The following is a 20011-nucleotide window of genomic DNA, read 5'->3' as shown; positions in this document are numbered from 1 at the left end:
GTCTTAAATCACCCCTAGGATACCCTAAAAACAGTTATTTATGATCCAATTTGTTTCTTACCTCTTAGTTACCTTGTTAGAGTTTCTCATCCATGGAAGGATTGATTTTAATATTTTTGTTGTGGCCCCCTGGGCCTTTCATTTGAGAGCATACCCTTCATTTTCAATATAAAAATATTGTCAAATGAACCTCAAGAGAATAATATAAACTTAAAAAAGTTTGTTATATTACCTGACTATTACTGAAGGGTTTTAGAACACATTTCTTAAATGTAAAAAAAAGTATACATATATATATTTTATATTATTAACTCTAGTAACATCTATGGTGTTACGGGTCAATTTTGACCCATATCTAACTACTTTATGAAAAAGGCAAAAAAATGATTTTTTTTTTTATAGAACTTTAATACAAATAAAAGATGAAAATTATATTAACATTAATAGCAATAATAATAAAAAGTAGCTTTTCTAGGTCAAACAAAACAAACAACAATCAATCAAGCAAACCAACAGAAATCAAGTACTAGTTTTTAGATGCATTAGTATTTAGATGCATGTGTGGCAAAAAGTGACACTTTTTGTGCGTTCTTTGCAGAGGTATTTTTTGCAGCCGAAGCACGATGTGTTTGTCTTTCTGTCCTTATTGGTAGAGCAGACCTGACACCTCTTTCTTTTAGAATCAGGTGGTCTCACTGGGGTTGTGGCCGTCGTGGTTGATGTTGAGGCAGGCCTGGTTGAGGAGGATGCTGGTGATGATGCTCTTTGTGTTGCTGTGGGTGTGGACGAAGCACTTGTTGAGCTCTGGAGTTGTCGGACCAAGGCTGCAGCGGCTGGGTCTCGGGGCACTCGTTCCCTTTGGTCAATGTGCGCCTTGACAAGGGATCTTCCTAGTTCCTCAAGAAACATCCTCCGCTTGTGTTTTTTCTTTGAATTCCATCCTTGGTGAATGTGGGTCCACAACACAAATGAATTGCATGCTGACACATCAAGGATGTTGTAAAATACAACCATTGGCCATCTCCTAGTCATTCGCTGGCAAGTGTAAGTGGCAGTCAGCTTGTCCAGGTTGTCCACTCCTCCTTTGTTTTTGTAATAGTCCAGGATGATTCTGGGCTTTTTGTCACTTCCTGATGACACAGCTGCATCTTTGTGAAGTGTGGACATCAGTACCACATTCCGTCGTTTTTTGGGGCAGTATGAAACAGCAGTGGTGGTGTCTGTAAAAACAAACTTTGAGGAAAGTGGAGCCCTGTCCTTCATCTGCAACAATTCAGCGGGCAGCTCAGGGTTTTTTTTTTTCACTGTGCCCACCATGGTGATTTTCCTCCTGAGAAGTTCTTGTCCAAGGTCATAGCTGGTAAAAAAATTGTCACAAGTTATGTTGTGACCCTGCAGTCCAGTAGTCATATCGAGGACTACACGTTTTCCTTGTTTTTTTTCAGGAATGCCGCTTGCAGACTTGCCTGTGTAAATCTGTAGATTCCATGCATAGCTAGTTTTTGCATCACAGGCTGCCCAAATTTTTATGCCGTATTTGCCTGGCTTACTTGGCATGTATTGCCGGAAGGGGCATTTTCCGCGAAAAGGGAGAAAAAGTTTGTCTACTGTCACCTCTGGCCCTGGGTTGAACATCAGTGGAAGGAGCTGCACCCATTTCTCCCAAACATCCCTGATGGGAGCAAGTTTGTCAGATTTTGTTCTGGTGTCTCTGTTGTCAAATCTGAGGACTCTTGATATCATTTGAAAATTTTGAAGTGACATTGTTGCCCGGAAAATATTCCTGCCTGTCGATGCGTCCCAGAGACTATCAGTGGCCTCATTGCAGGATTTGTACACTCCAGCAAGGAGAAGAACACCAATGTAGGCATCCAGGACATCATCATGAAGGTCATTCCACATGTTGCCGTGGACTTTTTTTCCTTCAAGGTTTGTCATAGCAATAATGACTTTTTTTATTGACAATGGCATAAACAGATCAAAACATGACTTGATGTCACTTACTCTTGTCACAGCAAACCTTGTGATCCCAGGGGTCATTTTTATGACATTTGCAGCATCTGCCCTGCCATGTACATCTGGAGGTACTGAGCTCCAACTGATCTTGCCACTTTTGGATTTCAATCTTTCAGCGGGAGCAGCTTCAGCACCAGTGACCTCCTCATCAGACTGATCAGAACTTCCGGTTGATACTCCACATCATCTTCCTCCTCAGAAACCTGTTCATCTGTATCAGTTTGCTGCTGTGTGTCCTCTGATTCATTATCATCTAAGATATAATCCAGAATTTGGCTTACATCAAATCTTCTCCTCATTGTTGCATGTGTAAACTGGAGATGTATACTCTGCAAAGTACCAACTCTAAGCTGATTTGGCCATACATGCCTGGACATGTCCCTAACTCAAGTTGTTGGAGGTAGAGCTGGCTGTGGGCTGTTGGTTTATATTGTGCTTATGAGTTCAGTTTTGGGACTTATTATTGTTTTTTTACTCTTATATTAGACCTGGGTCGAAATTGACCCCAACAACACAAATGTTATAATTTTAATAAGAGCATTTTTACAATTTAGTAAAATAGTTTTATTTATTGTATTTTGTTTAAAAATAAATTCCTGAAAAAGTCAAAAAGTCTTGATGCAATAAACAAATGTATGTGGAATTTGTATGCATTTAAAACCTAAAACGGGTCGGTCACAACCCTAACACAAGAGGAAGGCAAAGGCAACATGTCAAGCTACGTGTGGAGATACACGGCCTTGTGATAGGATAGCTTACTGAACAGTGGTTTGGTGAACTGTATGTACAGTTGTGCTCAATACTTTACATACCCCAGCAGAATTTTTGTTGTCTTGGCCTTGTTTCAGAGAATATGAATGATAACAAAAAAAATTTTTCTCCACTCATGGTTATTGGTTGGGTGAAGCCATTTATTGTCAAACTACTGTGTTTTCTCTTTTTAAATCTTAATGACAACCAAAAACATCCAAATGACCCTGATCAAAAGTTTACATACCCTGGAGATTTTGGGCTGATAACATGCTCAGAATTTGACACAAATGGGTTTGAATGGCTACAAAAGGTAACATCCCCACCTGTGACCTGTTTGCTTGTAATCAGTGTGTGTGCATAATAGCTCAGTGAGTTTCTGGGATCCAGACAGACTCTTGCATCATTCATCCAGCCACTAACGTTTCTGGATTGTGAGTCATGGGGAAAGCAAAAGAATTGTCAATGGATCTACGGAAAAAGGTAGTTGAACTGTATAACACAGGAAAGGGATACAAAAAATATCCAAGGAATTGATAATGCCAGTCAGCAGCGTTCAAACTGTGATTAACAAATGGAAAATCAGGGGCCCTGTAAAAACCAAACTACGGTCAGGTAGACCAACAAAGATTTTGGCCACAACTGCCAGGAAAATTGTTCGGGATGCAAAGAAAAACCCATAAATAACATCAGCTGCAATTCAGGTCTCTCTGAAAACTAGCGGTGTAGCTGTTTCAAGATACACAATAAGGAGGAACTTGAACAAAAATGGGCTACATGGTCGAGTTGCCAGAAGAAAGCCATTACTGTGCAAATGCCACAAAGTATCTTGTCTACAATACGCTAAACAGCACAGAGACAAGCCTCAAAACTTCTGGAACAAGGTAATTTGGAGTGATGAGACCAAAATTCAACTTTTTGGCCACAACCATAAACGTTACATTTGGAGAGAGGTCAACAAGGCCTATGATGAAAAGAACACCATTCCTACAGTAAAGCACAGAGGTGGATCGCTGATGTTTTGGGGATGTGTGAGCTACAAAGGCACAGGAAACTTGGTAAAAGTTGAAGGAAAGATGAATGCAGCACGTTATCAGCAAATACTGGAGGCAAATTTGCACTCATCAGCCTGGAAGCTGCACATGGGATGTACTTGGACGTTCCAACATGACAACGATCCAAAACACAAGGCCAAGTTGACCTTTCATTGGTACAGCAGAACAAGGTGCAGGTCCTGGAGTGGCCAGCTCAGTCTCCTGACCTCAATATCATTAAGCCACTCTGGGGAGATCTCAAGCGCAATTCATGCTAGACAGCCCAGGAATTTACAGGAACTGGAGGCTTTATGCCAAGAAGAATGGGCAACTTTACCATCTGAGAAAATAAAGAACCTCATCCACAACTACCACAAAAGACTTCAAGCTGTCATTGATGTTAGAGGGGGCAATACACTGTATTAAGAACTGGGTTATGTAAACTTTTGGTCAGGGTCATTTGGATGTTTTTGGTTGTCATTAAGATTTAAAAAGAGAAAATACAGTAGTTTGACAATAAATGGCTTCACCCAACCAATAACCATGAGTGGAGAAAAAGTTTTTTTGTTATCATTCATATTCTCTGAAACAAGGCCAAGAAAGGAAAAATTCTGCCAGGGTATGTAAACTTTTGAGTACAACTGTATAACGCCTCATTCAAATGTCAGTGTTTTCACTTGTATGCAAAAAATGAGTGTCATCAGTGTTTTGAATGTGAGTTTTACCACTGTATGTGCTGTGTGTCAGCTTTTTCCATAAGTGTGTCATCAGCATTGCAATTTTAATCACGGATAGGACATGGACTGAAGGCTGATGCCATCCGGACATGATTTTCTTGGATTCATAGACTAGTATTGGAACTTTTCATCTGTGATGCCGTTAAAAATAGAAAAGAAAAAACATGGAAATGTGAACAGCCCCATAGATTATAATGGGTACATGTTCTGTCCATGAAAAACATGGATAGAACGTGGATATGCAGCACAGACGTCTGGATGAGGCTTAACAAGTACATAGTGGCATGTAACAGGACTGGCCTCTGATCCCATTTCTGTGCAGGAAGTCCTTTTGGCTGCATCTGTCACACTGAAGAAAACAGAGTAGAAAAACTCAACAACAAAGCTAAAAGCAATTCATGGCTTCTAGTACTGAATTGCTCTGGAAAGATACCGATATGCAGATACATAGAGACAGATGCTGGTGGTACTTGTCTATATCCTAACCAGCCACTTCTTTCAATATAGAATACTAGATGGTCGCATCGGGTATTCTAGAATATGTATGCGGCCGACGGGGCGCGACTAATCAGCGAAGCAGTGTTTAAATGGGTTGTGCACTACTTTAAATTAACCCCCCAATGTATCCCCCCGGGGCCCCTAATGAATTTTGTAATTACGTCATGTTGTCAATACTGCTTGTGACAACATCGCTGACCACGCACAGCCAGCACGTAATTCCCCCGGCTGCAGCCGACTCTTGCTTCCGCTTATATCACGACTATTTGCGTCTGCAGCCAAGGGTCTCCTGTTCCGCGTACCATGGTGAATGACGGGCTGTGGGCGGGGTTGTCCCCCGGCTGCATCGCCGCTGACCTCCATGCGGCTACCGTCGGGAGATCAGCGGCTAGGGCAAGTGTGAAGGGAGGACCGGGGAGCGAGGCAGCCGGTCGAGGTACTTCTGCTGCGAGCAGCCGGGAGATGACCGGCTAGCACCGGTCATCTCCCGGCTGCGTCGCCGCTGATCTCCCGACGGTGGCCTGCGTGTTTCAAATCCGGCGCCAATTCGCAGCCGGGCTGCGCCAGTCGCTGATTGGTCACGGCTGGCTGGCCGCGACCAATCAGAGAGGCGGTGTTTTAAATTTCGCGCCAATATCACTGATTGGTCGCGGCCGCCGGCCGCGACCAATCAAGGAACCGTGTTAGTGAGGACCGGGGACCGGGGGTACTTCCGCTGTGACCTCCATCGCCGCTGACCTCCATGCGGCTACCGCTGATCTCCCGATGGCAAATGTGAAGGGAGGTCCGGGGAGCGGCGCCGCCTAGGCCGCCGGTCGGGGTACTTCTGCCGCGACCAATCAGAGAAGCAGTGTTTTAAATTTCGCGACAATATCGCTGATTGGTCGCGGCCGGGCAGGTAAATAGACCTTCAGCCACTGAATTTGAATTTAAAAAAGGAGCAAGTGGATATTTCTATATTTTTCTAAATCACTGATGCAAACTTTGATCTCAGGCCAATTGAGCATAGATGCAAAACGTTACTTCATTTGATACATTCTTATCTCTACATCACTTATCTCCCCAACATTACTTATTTGAGATTTTGCATTATATCCTACATCCATCACTAACTTAATGTATGGGGCCCATACTGTTCCTATATAGTGTATGAACAAAGCTTTTCATGACTAGTAGAATACAATGCCTCAGAGACAACACCTGCCTCTAGGTCAGGGGTCTCAAACTCAGCTGGGTATATGGGCCGCACACGGAAAAACATTTAATTTGGGGGGCCGCATTATTTGCATGACAAAGTGACATTTTTAGTGATACCATTTTATTTTTTATACACCTTTTAAACTGGTCCTCATCTTGCGAACATGTCCCCCATCCAGGTCCCCCATATTGCAGACATGGTCCCCCATCCAGGTCCCCCATATTGCAGACATGGTCCCCCATCCAGGTCCCCCATATTGCAGACATGGTCCCCAATCCAGGTCCCGCATATTGCAGACATGGTCCCACATCCAGGTCCCCCATATTGCAGACATGGTCCCCATCCAGGTCCCCCATATTGCAGACATGGTACCCCATCCAGGTCCCCCATATTGCAGACATGATCCCCCATCCAGGTCCCCCATATTGCAGACATGATCCCCCATCCAGGTCCCCCATATTGCAGACATGGTCTCCCATCCAGGTCCCCCATATTGCAGACATGGTCTCCCATCCAGGTCACCCATATTGCAGACATGGTCTCCCATCCAGGTCCCCCATATTGCAGACATTGTCCCCCATATTGCAGACATTGTCCCCCATCCTGGTCCTTATCTTGCAGACATGTCCCCCATCCAGGCCCCCCCCCCATACTGCGCACAGGGTCCCCGTCTCCCCCACACTGCGCACAGGGTCGTCCCCCCACCCATACTGAGCAAGGGGTCCCCGTCCCCCACATACTGCGCAGTGCCCCATCCCCCACATGCTGCGCACAGGGTCCCCGTCCCCCCAAACTGCGCACAGTACCCCCCCCCCCTCATACTGAGCACAGGTCCCCTGTGCTGTATTTCACATGACAGAGAAAAAAAAAAAGATTATCACCTGTCCTCCATTCCCTCGGCGTCCTTTCTGCACCTGTGGACCGCAGGCACATAGACCCCGTAACGATCACGGCTCTCTCCAGTAGCCGCCATCAGCGCTGTAGTGCAGTGTATTGCCGCGCAGAGACCGGCTCTCTGCACAGCAATACCAGTGCCAGCCGCCGGCCTATCAGAGGCCAGCAGCTGACATCTGCGCATGGCAGTGACGTCATACGCCGCTGCGCTGGGATGCAGGTTACAGCACATCCGCACTGAAGCTGGTAATCACACAGCCTCCGTGCACACGCGCCGGACCAGAGGCCCGACGTGTGCAAATATACGTTTTTTTCGTTTTACTAATGTTGGGTCATGTTTAGATTATTAAGCATCAAGGGACTAAATATTGTTACAAAAGTAACAAGTATAACCAATCTAGATAAGAGGTGATATCAGCTTTACAAATATACCTGAAGACTACAAAGTTTTTACTTTTTTGTCATCATTTTAGCATTATAAAGGTTTGGAGAGGTGTGATGCATATCAGATGTAATCATATGCTAGTTTTAGCTGGGTGAGCCATCCTTCAAATTAGAAATATATTAATACTGAGCAAGTCTAAGGGATAGGCAAAAACTGGAGCAAGTCATTTGGGTTAGCACAGCAATCCTACAACCTAAATTCAAATTCCCTATGTAGACCGTGCAACTAAAATAAGCTCTCAGACCAGAATAAGAACTTGTCATTAAGGATTTGTAAATACACTGTACAATGTCATAGCTCCTTCTAGCGTCTTAAAAACGCAATACACCCAAGGAAAATGAGAGCACAAGGTATCAGAGAATATGAAATGCTGGTTTAGGTGCTGACCCAGTACTCAACAACTTTGCAGCACCACAGCTTATCCAGAGTGATCCAAATATACCGTATTAATGTACAGTGGGTTTTTACTTTACATCAAAAAGCTTCTGCACGTTAGGAATGATTGAAAGGCACAAAACACGAGCTTCCCTTACCTCTGCAGGCTCTGGTTCTGGAAAAATTCACAATCACTTTCTTTTGAAGTTGGGGAGCCTTTGTAAGTGTAGAACACATCTTCTGTCTCTGTCACATAGGTCATTTCATTTATTAGATTGTCAGCAGATGAATGCTGCGGCTTCCTAATGACATGCCGTAATCGAGGGCTCCTCCTGTGGAAGCCACCACAAGAAAACAATCAATTAAGCAACATTCATATTTAAAAAGAATTAGCCAGTTTGCAGACATTAGGAGCAATCAATAAACGTCAACATAAGATTTATGCTGCCATTACTTTTAACTACGAGGCTCAATAACAATGAAATGGTAATTACAGATACAAACATCCTAAACTTGCCCTGAAGGTCACCCAGATTATCCTGCTGCATCAGACATACTGGTAAGGGAACAATGATGGCAACGTCTGAAATGCACAGACGAATATGTTTCCACTATGGACCAAGCATAATAAATAAAGAATAATAAATCATCCTTTAGCGCATACATGTCAAACTCTGGCCCCTAGGGCCAAATCTGGCCCGCAAGGTGACTATATTTGGCCCACAACACCAGGACCACCGCCCCTATGTGGGGCCAGGATTCTATATGGAGGACCATGTGGGGCCCATTATACTGTATGGAAAGCTATGTGGGCCATTATACTGTTTGGATAACTATGTAGGGCCCATTATTCTGCATGGAGGACTATGTGGGGCCCATTATTCTGTATGGAGGACTATGCAGGACCCATTATTCTGTATGGAGGACTATGTGTGGCCATTATACTGTATGGAGGACAATGTGGGGCCATTATACTGTATGGAGAACAATGTGGGGCCATTATAATGTATGGAGGACTTTGTGGGGCCCATTATACTGTATGGAGGACTTTGTGGGGCCCATTATTCTGCATGGACGACTATGTGGGGCCCATTATTCTGTATGGAGGACTATGTGTAGCCCTGTATACTGTATGGAGGACTATGTGTGGCCATTATACTGCATGGAGGACAATGTGGGGCCATTATACTGTATGGAGGACTTTGTGGGGCCCATTATACTGTATGGAGGACTTTGTGGGGCCCATTATTCTGTATGGAGGACTATGTGGGACCATTATTCTGTATGGAGGACTATGCAGGACCCATTATTCTGTATGGAGGACTATGTGTGGCCATTATACTGTATGGAGGACAATGTGGGGCCATTATACTGTATGGAGAACAATGTGGGGCCATTATACTGTATGGAGGACTTTGTGGGGCCCATTATACTGTATGGAGGACTTTGTGGGGCCCATTATTCTGCATGGAGGACTATGTGGGGCCCATTATTCTGTATGGAGGACTATGTGTAGCCCTGTATACTGTATGGAGGACTATGTGTGGCCATTATACAGTATGGAGGACAATGTGGGGCCATTATACTGTATGGAGGACTTTGTGGGGCCCATTATACTGTATGGAGGACTTTGTGGGGCCCATTATTCTGTATGGAGGACTATGTGGGGCCCATTATTCTGTATGGAGGACTATGTGGGGCCCATTATACTGTATGGGGGACTGTGGGGCCCATTATTCTGTATCGAGGACTATGTGAGGCCCATTATTCTGTATGGAGGACTATGTGAGGCCCATTATTCTGTAAGGAGGGCTATGTGGGGCCCATTATACAGAATACTGGTTTTCCCACAACTTTGTCCAAGTTTTTTATTATGGCCCTATATGTGTTTAAGTTTGACATTCCTGATTTAAAGCAAAGGTCCTCAACCTTTGCTTTAAATCAGGGAGCCACATGTTGCTTGCGGGTCCATGATGTGTGGTTCGAGGCTTTTTGCTAGCTTGGTGCATTAGCATCAGGTCTAGCAAACAGCTATGAAAAGCAGGTCTCCGGATGGTGAATTTTGTGCAAAAGAGCAGATCTGAATGTGCATATTCTGGCCTTGGGGGTTTGGAGATAATTCAAGTATGGTAAGCTAGAGACCCGATGATGCGAACTGTCAGAGGAGGTGCTTGAAGCTGAATGCAACAGTGTGGTGGGAGTGACTGATGCGAGATAACTGAATGGAGGTATTGTGGAAACCTCTGGATCTTGGTATAATGCCTCAGTGTGATTTCAGTGGAAAAGCTTTGGCTGTCATTATACCAGTAATGGGGGCTCTGTGTGTTGTTACTATGAGGGGGACGGGAGCTAAATGTGGCTCGTGACCCTCTCTCAAAGCTGAATGTGGCTCTCAAGGTCAGAAAGGTTGGAAACCACTGCTTTAGAGAATAAAGAAAATTAAAAAAATAAAAACATTTCACTTGTTGGTTGCAGATTTTCAATGCGAAATGTCTGAATATGGCCTAACATTAGGTAACATTTACTGGTTATATTTTCTTCACTGTTGGCTACCAATCAACTGTGCTCTAATAGGGTAAATCTATCATATTTGCATTTTCTATTTATTTTGCCCAAGTACGATTCAATGTACTGGAAACCAAGAAGAAAATCCAAGTGTAGTGAAATTGCTTTGTCTTTTTTTTTCCACAGCATTCATTGTGCTGTAAAAGAACCTGTCAAAGTTATTTTCCAGGTCAGAACAATTACAGAGATACAAAATTTGTATAATTTAAATGGTGAAAAAAATAAATAAATCGGAAATTCATACAAGAAAAAATTTGGGGGGAGTCATCATTTTCCAAGACTTTGGAACGTTTTCAATTTTTATGTTGATGGAGCTGTGTGAAGGCTTATAGGGTGAGCTCACATTTTTATTGATACCATTTTGTGGTAGATATGTTTTGATTGCTTTTCGTTGCAATTTTTGGTACTAAAAAATTGTAATCAGGCTTTACAATTTTTTTCTACTTTTTACCGCGTTTACCGATCAGGTTAATTAGTTTTAAATTTAGGTAGACCAGACTTTTCCAGGTACAGCAACAGCAAAACTACAGGTTTATTTTTTATCTTTTTTATTATTCTAATTATATATATATATATATATATATATATATATATATATACAGTACAGACCAAAAGTTTGGACATACCTTCTCATTTAAAGATTTTTCTGTATTTTCTTGACTTTGAAAATTGTACATTCACACTGAAGGCATCAAAACTATGAATTAACACATGTGAAATTATATACTTAACAAAAAAGTGTGAAACAACTGAAAATATCTCTTATATTCTAGGTTCTTCAAAGTAGCCACCTTTTGCTTTGATGACTGCTTTGCACACTCTTGGCATTCTCTTGATGAGCTTCAAGAGGTAGTCACCGGAAATGGTCTTCCAACAATCTTGAAGGAGTTCTCAGAGATGCTTAGCACTTGTTGGCCCTTTTGCCTTCACTCTGCGGTCCAGCTCACCCCAAACCATCTCGATTGGGTTCAGTTCTGGTGACTGTGGAGGCCAGGTCATCTGGCGTAGCACCCCATCACTCTCTTTCTTGGTCAAATAGCCCTTACACAGCCTGGAGGTGTGTTTGGGGTCATTGCCCTGTTGAAAAATAAATGATGGTCCAACTAAACGCAAACCGGATGGAATAGCATGCCGCTGCAAGATGCTGTGGTAGCCATGCTGGTTCAGTATGCCTTTAATTTTGAATAAATCCCCAACAGTGTCACCAGCAAAGCACCCCCACACCATCACACCTCCTCCTCCATGCTTCACGGTGGGAACCTGGCATGTATAGTCCATCCGTTCATCTTTTCTGCATCGCACAAAGACACGGTGGTTGGAACCAAAGATCTCAAATTTGGACTCATTAGACCAAAGCACAGATTTCCACTGGTCTAATGTCCATTCCTTGTGTTCTTTAGCCCAAACAAGTCTCTTCTGCTTGTTGCCTGTCCTTAGCAGTGGTTTCCTAGCAGCTATTTTACCATGAAGGCCTGCTGCACAAAGTCTCCTCTTAACAGTTGTTGTAGAGATGTGTCTGCTGCTAGAACTTTGTGTGGCATTGACCTGGTCTCTAATCTGAGCTGCTGTTAACCTGCGATTTCTGAGGCTGGTGACTCAGAAAAACTTATCCTCAGAAGCAGAGGTGACTCTTGGTCTTCCTTTCCTGGGGCGGTCCTCATGTAAGCCAGTTTCTTTGTAGCGCTTGATGGTTTTTGCAACTGCGCTTGGGGACACTTTCAAAGTTTTCCCAATTTTTTGCACTGACTGACCTTCATTTCTTAAAGTAATGATGGCCACTCGTTTTTCTTTACTTAGCTGCTTTTTTCTTGCCATAATACAAATTCTAACAGTCTATTCAGTAGGACTATCAGCTGTGTATCCACCAGACTTCTGCACAACACAACTGATGGTCCCAACCCCATTTATAAGGCAAGAAATCCCACTTATTAAACCTGACAGGGCACACCTGTGAAGTGAAAACCATTTCCGGTGACTACCTCTTGAAGCTCATCAAGAGAATGCCAAGAGTGTGCAAAGCAGTCATCAAAGCAAAAGGTGGCTACTTTGAAGAACCTAGAATATAAGACATATTTTCAGTTGTTTCACACTTTTTTGTTGAGTATATAATTCCACATGTGTTAATTCATAGTTTTGATGCCTTCAGTGTGAATGTACAATTTTCATAGTCATGAAAATACAGAAAAATCTTTAAATAAGAAGGTGTGTCCAAACTTTTGGTCTATACTGTATATATATATAACTTCAAATCACCTTCATTTTATCCCCATTAAAAAAAATAAGTAAAATCGAAATCTTGCATCTTTCACACTGGCCACTGGCACTTTTTAGACTCAAAATCCCAGTTATTTTAGGAAATCAACACGTACTTTAGACATAATAAACAGACCCTGAACTTATCTTTTGTATTGAAGCATGCAATGATTGAACATAAAAGCTGCACTGGAAATGAAAATAAAGTGTGAATTATACCGCAGAGCAGTCTTGAACCCATGGTAGACTAACTGAATTTCTCAAATATACTCTACTGGACTACATATCTCTAATTTTAACCCATTAAACACATATGGCATACAGGGTATGTCATATGCCGGCCGTGCCTTCGATGCAGGCCTGCAAGCTGCATATGTCTGTAAAAGCTGCGGGAGGAGCTATAACCACAGCTGTTAACCTGTTTAATTCTCCCGTCAATCTGTGAAAGCATTTACAGCGCGCCAGCAGGGGGGCACACAGTTCGATGCGCCCATCAGTGACCCCATGATGTGATCGCGGGGAACCGATGGGTTGGCATGATGGCCAGGGGTCTGCTAACAGGCCTGTGCCTGTCATGATGGCAGCATGGCTGGCGTACACAGGAGACCGTGATTTTTGATATACATAGCAATACTATGGTATTGCTGTGTATAGTACAAGCGATCAGATGATCGCAGGTTTAAGTCCCCTGAGGGGAATAACAAATACAGTAAGCAGTTTAAAAAGAGGTTTTAAAATATATGAAAAAAAATAAAAAAAGTTCAAAATCAAATCAAAAAGTTCACCTCCTTTTTCCCCATTAAAAATTAGGAAACAAAATAAAAATAAATACATGTATTTGACATCACTGCGTTTGTAAAAGTCTGTTCCAACAAATTAAATTAATCCAATAGTTAAACGACGCAACAAGAAAAAAAAATCTAAACGCCAGACTGCGTTTTTTCGGCTCGAGGAGATCAAGACATCTTATCTACGTCAAAATGATATCCATAAAAACATTGGCTCTGGACATAAAAAAAAAAAGCTGTTACAAAGATCCATATCCCGAAAATTTAAAACATTACGGCTCTCGGAAAATGGCAACAAAAGCAAACTTTTTTTTTTTTTTAGAAATTTCTGAATTTTGTTTTACCTCTTAAGTGAAACATGTTTGGTTTCTGCATAATCGAACTGACTTAGAGAATCATATTTTAAGGTCATTTTTACTATAAAATAAACGTGGTTAATAAAAACCCTAAAAAAACAATTAGGGAATTGCACTTCTTTTGCTATTTTGCAAAACTTGGGACTATTTCCAGGGTCTCCAGTACATCACATGATAAAATGAATGGGGTCATTCAAAAGTACAACTCGTCCTCCAAAAAACAAGTCCTCATATGGCTATGTCAACGAAAAAATAAAAAAAAGTTATGGCTCTTGGAATAAGAGGAGGAAAAAAATAAAAAATAGCCCGGTCCTTAAGGGGTTAATATAGTCATTCCTTTTGCTCTTGAACATTTACCTACAATGAATAAAAGGAATGAAAGATGTTCAGACACATACAATCTTTGAAAGAAAAACATTTTCAACATAATGGCTTAATGTGCAAAGACCAGTAATATGTATTTTCCTTCAGCTCCTTTTGTCATCCATTTCAAAATAAGTGATTAAAAGGCAGATAACAATAAAAAGTCTTCAGTCGACATGTGCTGTTTTGTGGTATTTAATGGCCCAATGATAATTAAATGAACAGATATAATTTTAGGATTCTCATGGCTGCAAGATAGATAGCAGCCAGGCTGTATCACAGTGTACATCCATGCTTCAGTAATTAAAAAGCTCTGTGTGGTCTTGTAAGGAAACAATGTGATTCACCAAGTAGAACAACAGCTTTTCTACTGACTAAGCAGGGCCCAGCTAAATCAACAATCTTATGGAATGAGGAGACATTAGAAAGATTAACCCAGGCAGAATGCATAGGGACCATTTAGTTACTTAATTAAAGGGGTTCTTTGAACAAATATTATTATTATTCTTTACAACTGCTCATGGTCTGGATTGACTAAAAAAAGGCACTTGATTCAATGGCTCATGGCTAAATCATCAAATGTTTAGAATCTTTTATGCCCAAAAATGACAAAAGTATTCTCGGAGTGATACCTTTATTGGCTAACCAGAAAAATATATATATTTGCAAGCTTACAGAGCACAGGAGCTCCTTCATCAGGCAGGTTTACAATAAAACTGCATGAAGAAGGAGCCCATGTGCTCTGGAAGCTTGCAAATATACACTGTTCAAAAAAATAAAGGGAACACTTAAACAACAGAATATAACTCCAAGTAAATCAAACTTCTGTGAAATCAAACTGTTCACTTAGGAAGCAACACTGATTGACAATCAATTTCACATGCTGTTGTGCAAATGGAATAGACAATAGATGGAAATTATTGGCAATTATCAAGACACCCTCAATAAACTAGTGGTTCTGCAGGTGGGGACCACAGACCACATCTCAGTACCAATGCTTTCTGGCTGGTGTTTTGGTCACTTTTGAATGTTGGCTGTGCTTTCACACTCGTGGCTGCATGAGACGGACTCTACAACCCACAGAAGTTGCTCAGGTAGTGCAGCTCATCCAGGATGGCACATCAATGCAAGCTGTGGCAAGAAGGTTGGCTGTGTCTGTCAGCATAGTGTCCAGAGGCTGGAGGCGCTACCAGGAGACAGGCCAGTACACCAGGAGACGTGGAGGGGGCCGTAGGAGGGCAACAACCCAGCAGCAGGACCGCTACCTTCGCCTTTGTGCAAGGAGGAACAGGAGGAGCACTGCCAGAGCCCTGCAAAATGACCTCCAGCAGGCCACAAATGTGCATGTGTCTGCACAAACGGTTAGAATCCGACTCCATGAGGGTGGTATGAGGGCCTGACGTCCACAGATGGGGGTTGTGCTCACAGCCCAACACCGTGCAGGACGCTTGGCATTTGCCACAGAACACCAGGATTGGCAAAGTCACCACTGGCGCCCTGTGCTCTTCACAGATGAAAGCAGGTTCACACGGAGCACATGTGAAAGACGTGACAGAGTCTGGAGACGCCGTGGAGAGCGATCAGCAGCCTGCAACATCCTTCAGCATGACCGGTTTGGCAGTGGGTCAGTAATGGTGCGGGGAGACATTTCTTTGGAGGGCCCCATGCCCTCCATGTGCTCGCCAGAGGTAGCCTGACTACCATTAGCTACCGAAATTAGATCCTCAGACCCCTTGTGAGACCACATGCTTGTGCGGTTGGCCCTGGGTTCCTCCTAATGCAAGACAATGCCAGACCTCATGTGGCTGGAGTGTGTCAGCAGTTCCTGTAAGATGAAGGCATTGAAGCTATGGACTGGCCCGCCCATTCCCCAGACCTGAATCCCATTGAGCACATCTGGAACATCATGTCTCGCTCCATCCACCAACGTCACGTTGCACCACAGACTGCCCAGGAGTTGGCGGATGCTTTAGTTCAGGTCTGGGAGGAGATCCCACAGGAGACCATCCGCAACTTCATCAGGAGCACGCCCAGGCGTTGTAGGGAGGTCATACGGGCACGTGGAGGCCACTCACAATACTGAGCCTCATTTTGACTTGTTTTAAGGACATTACATCAAAGTTGGATCAGCCTGTAGTGTGTTTTTCCACTTTAATTTTGGGGGTGACTCCAAATCCAGGCCTCCATTGGTCAATAAATTTGATTTCCATTGATGATTTTTGTGTGATTTTGTTGTCAGCACATTCAACTTTGTACAGAACAAAGTATTCAATGAGAATATTTCATTCATTCAGATCTAGGATGTGTTATTTGAGTGTTCCCTTTATTTTTTTGAGCAGTGTAGTTTTTCTGGTTAGCCAGAAAAGGTATCACTCCGAGAATACTTTTGTCATTTTTGGGCATAAAAGTATTTACATCGATTTTTCTGGCTAACACGGTACCACAATAACATTTTCATTGTACATGACAAAAGGCAATGAAACAATGGAAGACAAAACTATGGACTGGTCAAAATCCAGAGGGGTATAAAAATCCAGAGGGGTATATTCCAGGCTGATTTGTTATCACCCGCAAAATAGAAACAAAATGAACATATACCCTGCTGGGTATATGCTCATTTTGTTTCTACTTGCTTACAGCAGGGTATATGCTCATTTTGTTTCTATTTTAGGTTTTGTCAGTTAAATGGCCAGTGTGAACATGCTCCTATACTTTGCATGCCAACGTCCCAACGTATACTCCAGCTAATTTCTTTAGAATTCCTTGTCACCCCTGTTGTTCATCATTGCCATGGTTCCACTATGAATAATTCTGAGGCGAGTGAATCTAGGTTACCAAACCAGCAAGAACTCTGGAATTTCACATCTTTATACATGGATGATTTGACGCTGTACAGAAAATCTGATACTGAGATCCAATTGTTGGCCAATACTGTGAGACTATTCCATACAGACATTTTAATGGAATTTGGCCTTGAAAAATTTGCTAATGTGGTTATTAAGAGGCGAAAACTCATGGACAGCAAAGGAACTGAAGCGCCAAATAGATTATTAAGAACAATCAAACAAAGCTTATAAAGATCTGGGCATTTTGCAGCTGGATTACATCAAGCACAAGCAACAAAAACATATGATCAGTAAAGAGTACACTTAAAAAGTGCGAACAATTCTAAAGATGAAACGAAATGGTAGTAACACAATCAAAGCCATAAAAATCTGGGCAGTACCCATCATAAGACACACTGCTGGGATAGTCAACTGGACTGAAGCAGAGTTGGACAATCTTGACAAAAAAAACAAGAAAGTTGATGACTATTCACTATGCTTTATACCCCCCTCTAGTGATGTCGATGGGCTGTACCTGCCCAGAAAATCTGATACCAGTGGACTATGACAAGTCAGACAAACATGAACTACGAGTCAGACAAAGTTGATGATGAAAAGCATGCACTGGTGGACTATCAAGATCAAGAACAGCCAACAAAGAGCACAGATTGAAGTAAAAAAAACAAGACTTACTGAAAGTCCAACAGACAAAACAAGATTAACAGAAATATACAATCAAAAAAAGAATGGAAAAAAAATGTTGCATGGGCAATTTTTAGGCGAAAACTTGACCAGGAAAAAACATGGCAATGGCTAACAAATGGAACTCTGAAGACCGGAACCAGAGGGCTAATACAAGCTGCTCAAGAACTTGAACTTCGAACAAATTATATAAAAGCCAGGTAAAGTGTTATGATGCCAAGTGCAGACTGTGCAAGGAATCAGACAAAATAGTAGACCATGTGCTCAGTTCATGTAAAAAATTGCACAAACAGACTAGAAACGGTGACATAACACGGTGGCAAAAATTATTAATTTGGAAATTTGTGAACATTACCAACTGTTCACTAAGAACAACTTATGGGAGCACACAGTGGAGCAAATTTTCGAAAAAAATAATGTGAAAATATTGTGAGACTTTCGCATACATATGGACAAAGTGTGGTCCCATAACACACCATCATTGATAAAAAGAGGGTGTGGATTATCGACATAGCAATATTTCACGATAGCAAAGTTGAGGAAAAAGAAATGGAAAAAATGTAAAAATTTCAAGACCTGAAAATTGAAATTGAAAGACTTTGGCACATACCAGCAGCTGTGGTAACAGTCATCCAGGGCTGCCACCAGGAATTTCAGGGCCCCATACTGGCAAAAGTTTTGGGCCTCCTTGAGACTCCGCCCAGGCTCCACCCCTCGGACCTTCCACAGTCCCACCGCCCACTCTTGGAAAAACTCCACTTCTGCACCATGTCCTCACCAATCACACATTAAGGCCACATTCACATCAGTATTTATAAGTCAAAACCAGGAGTGGAATAATCAGAGGAAAAGTCAAATAGAAACATGTCACCACGTCTGTATTTTTTACCCACTACTGATTTTGTCTTACAAAAGCTGATGTAAAATACTGACCAAATATTCAATGTGTAAATGTAGCCTACAGTTCCCATCAGACACCATATCACATACATAGACATCAGCTTTTGTTTCGGCCAATAGATTTATTTTAAGCCGCTACCACGAAAGGTAGACTCTTCTGTCAGCGCCTACTCTACTCTAACCTATTAAACATTTGTTAAAATATCCAATACTCTTTTTAGGTATATTTTTATTTATGTCTCTTTAAGGGAATGTGTCACATACATTTTTTAAAATGACCAATAATACCATATACAAAGGACAAATACCATCACAACATGACCAGACCACATATTACCACCAAATAGTGACTGAATAATACCACTTACAAGGAGCAAATACCTCCACACCATGACCAGATCACATATTACCACATACAGGGGATAAATACCGCCACACCATTACCAGATCACATATTACCACATACAGGGGATAAATACCACCACACCATGACCAGATCACATATTACCACATACAGGAGATAAATAACGCCACACCATTACCAGATCACATATTACCACATACAGGGGATAAATACCACCACACCATGACCAGATCACATATTACCACATACAGGAGATAAATAACGCCGCACCATTACCAGATCACATATTACCACATACAGGGGATAAATACCACCACACCATGACCAGATCACATATTACCACATACAGGGGATAAATACCGCCACACCATGACCAGATCACATATTACCACATACAGGGGATAAATACCACCACACCATGACCAGATCACATATTACCACATACAGGAGATAAATAACGCCACACCATTACCAGATCAAGTCTATGAGAGCATCGTTCAGGCTCTCAGACTAGCATTGAGAGCTTGTAATGTAGCTTCTGACTTCCAGCCAGTCAGAAGCTGAGCTCACACGATGGCACCGTGAGACCAGAGCCATGCTGAAAATTGATGAAGATGCCAGAAGGTGAGTATGACAGGGGACTTACAGTAGGTTTAAAGGGACTGTCAGCACAGAACAACTGTTCAAACGAAGTCCCACCACTTTGTGCTTCACAGCGGGTAAAATCATCTATATTCACCTTCCTACCTGTTTGTATTCCCTCTATCCCCACCCACTCTTCTTTGATTGACAGCTCTGGCTTCATAGGGCCAGAGAAGGAAGGAGATAGAGGGAAAACAAGCAGGTGGGAAGGTGTATTTAAATGATTGGCCACCGTGAAGAACCAAACACATTTTTCATCCTTGCAGTCACGTGATCGCAGTTCCCGGCTCTGACACCGCGAATCCT

General features: G+C 42.3%; 1 protein-coding gene across 2 annotated transcripts in view; it reads right to left on the bottom strand.

Moving 5' to 3' along the window:
- The window catches only part of PTPN3 (protein tyrosine phosphatase non-receptor type 3), a 383873-nt gene that overhangs the window by 81340 nt on the left and 282522 nt on the right, over nucleotides 1–20011 (bottom strand). For both annotated transcript variants that reach the window (XM_073678476.1, XM_073678477.1), the window contains one exon: nucleotides 8106–8279. In XM_073678476.1, coding sequence (XP_073534577.1) covers nucleotides 8106–8279 — 174 coding nt within the window. The remainder of the gene's footprint in view (nucleotides 1–8105; nucleotides 8280–20011) is intronic.

The sequence above is a fragment of the Phyllobates terribilis genome, unplaced genomic scaffold (genome assembly GCF_046119375.1).
Source record: "Phyllobates terribilis strain yellow unplaced genomic scaffold, ASM4611937v1 Scaffold_4__5_contigs__length_816908805, whole genome shotgun sequence".
Taxonomy (NCBI): Eukaryota; Metazoa; Chordata; class Amphibia; order Anura; family Dendrobatidae; genus Phyllobates; species Phyllobates terribilis.
Note: the sequence above shows the minus strand (reverse complement) of the source record. Positions and strands in the feature narration are given on the sequence as shown.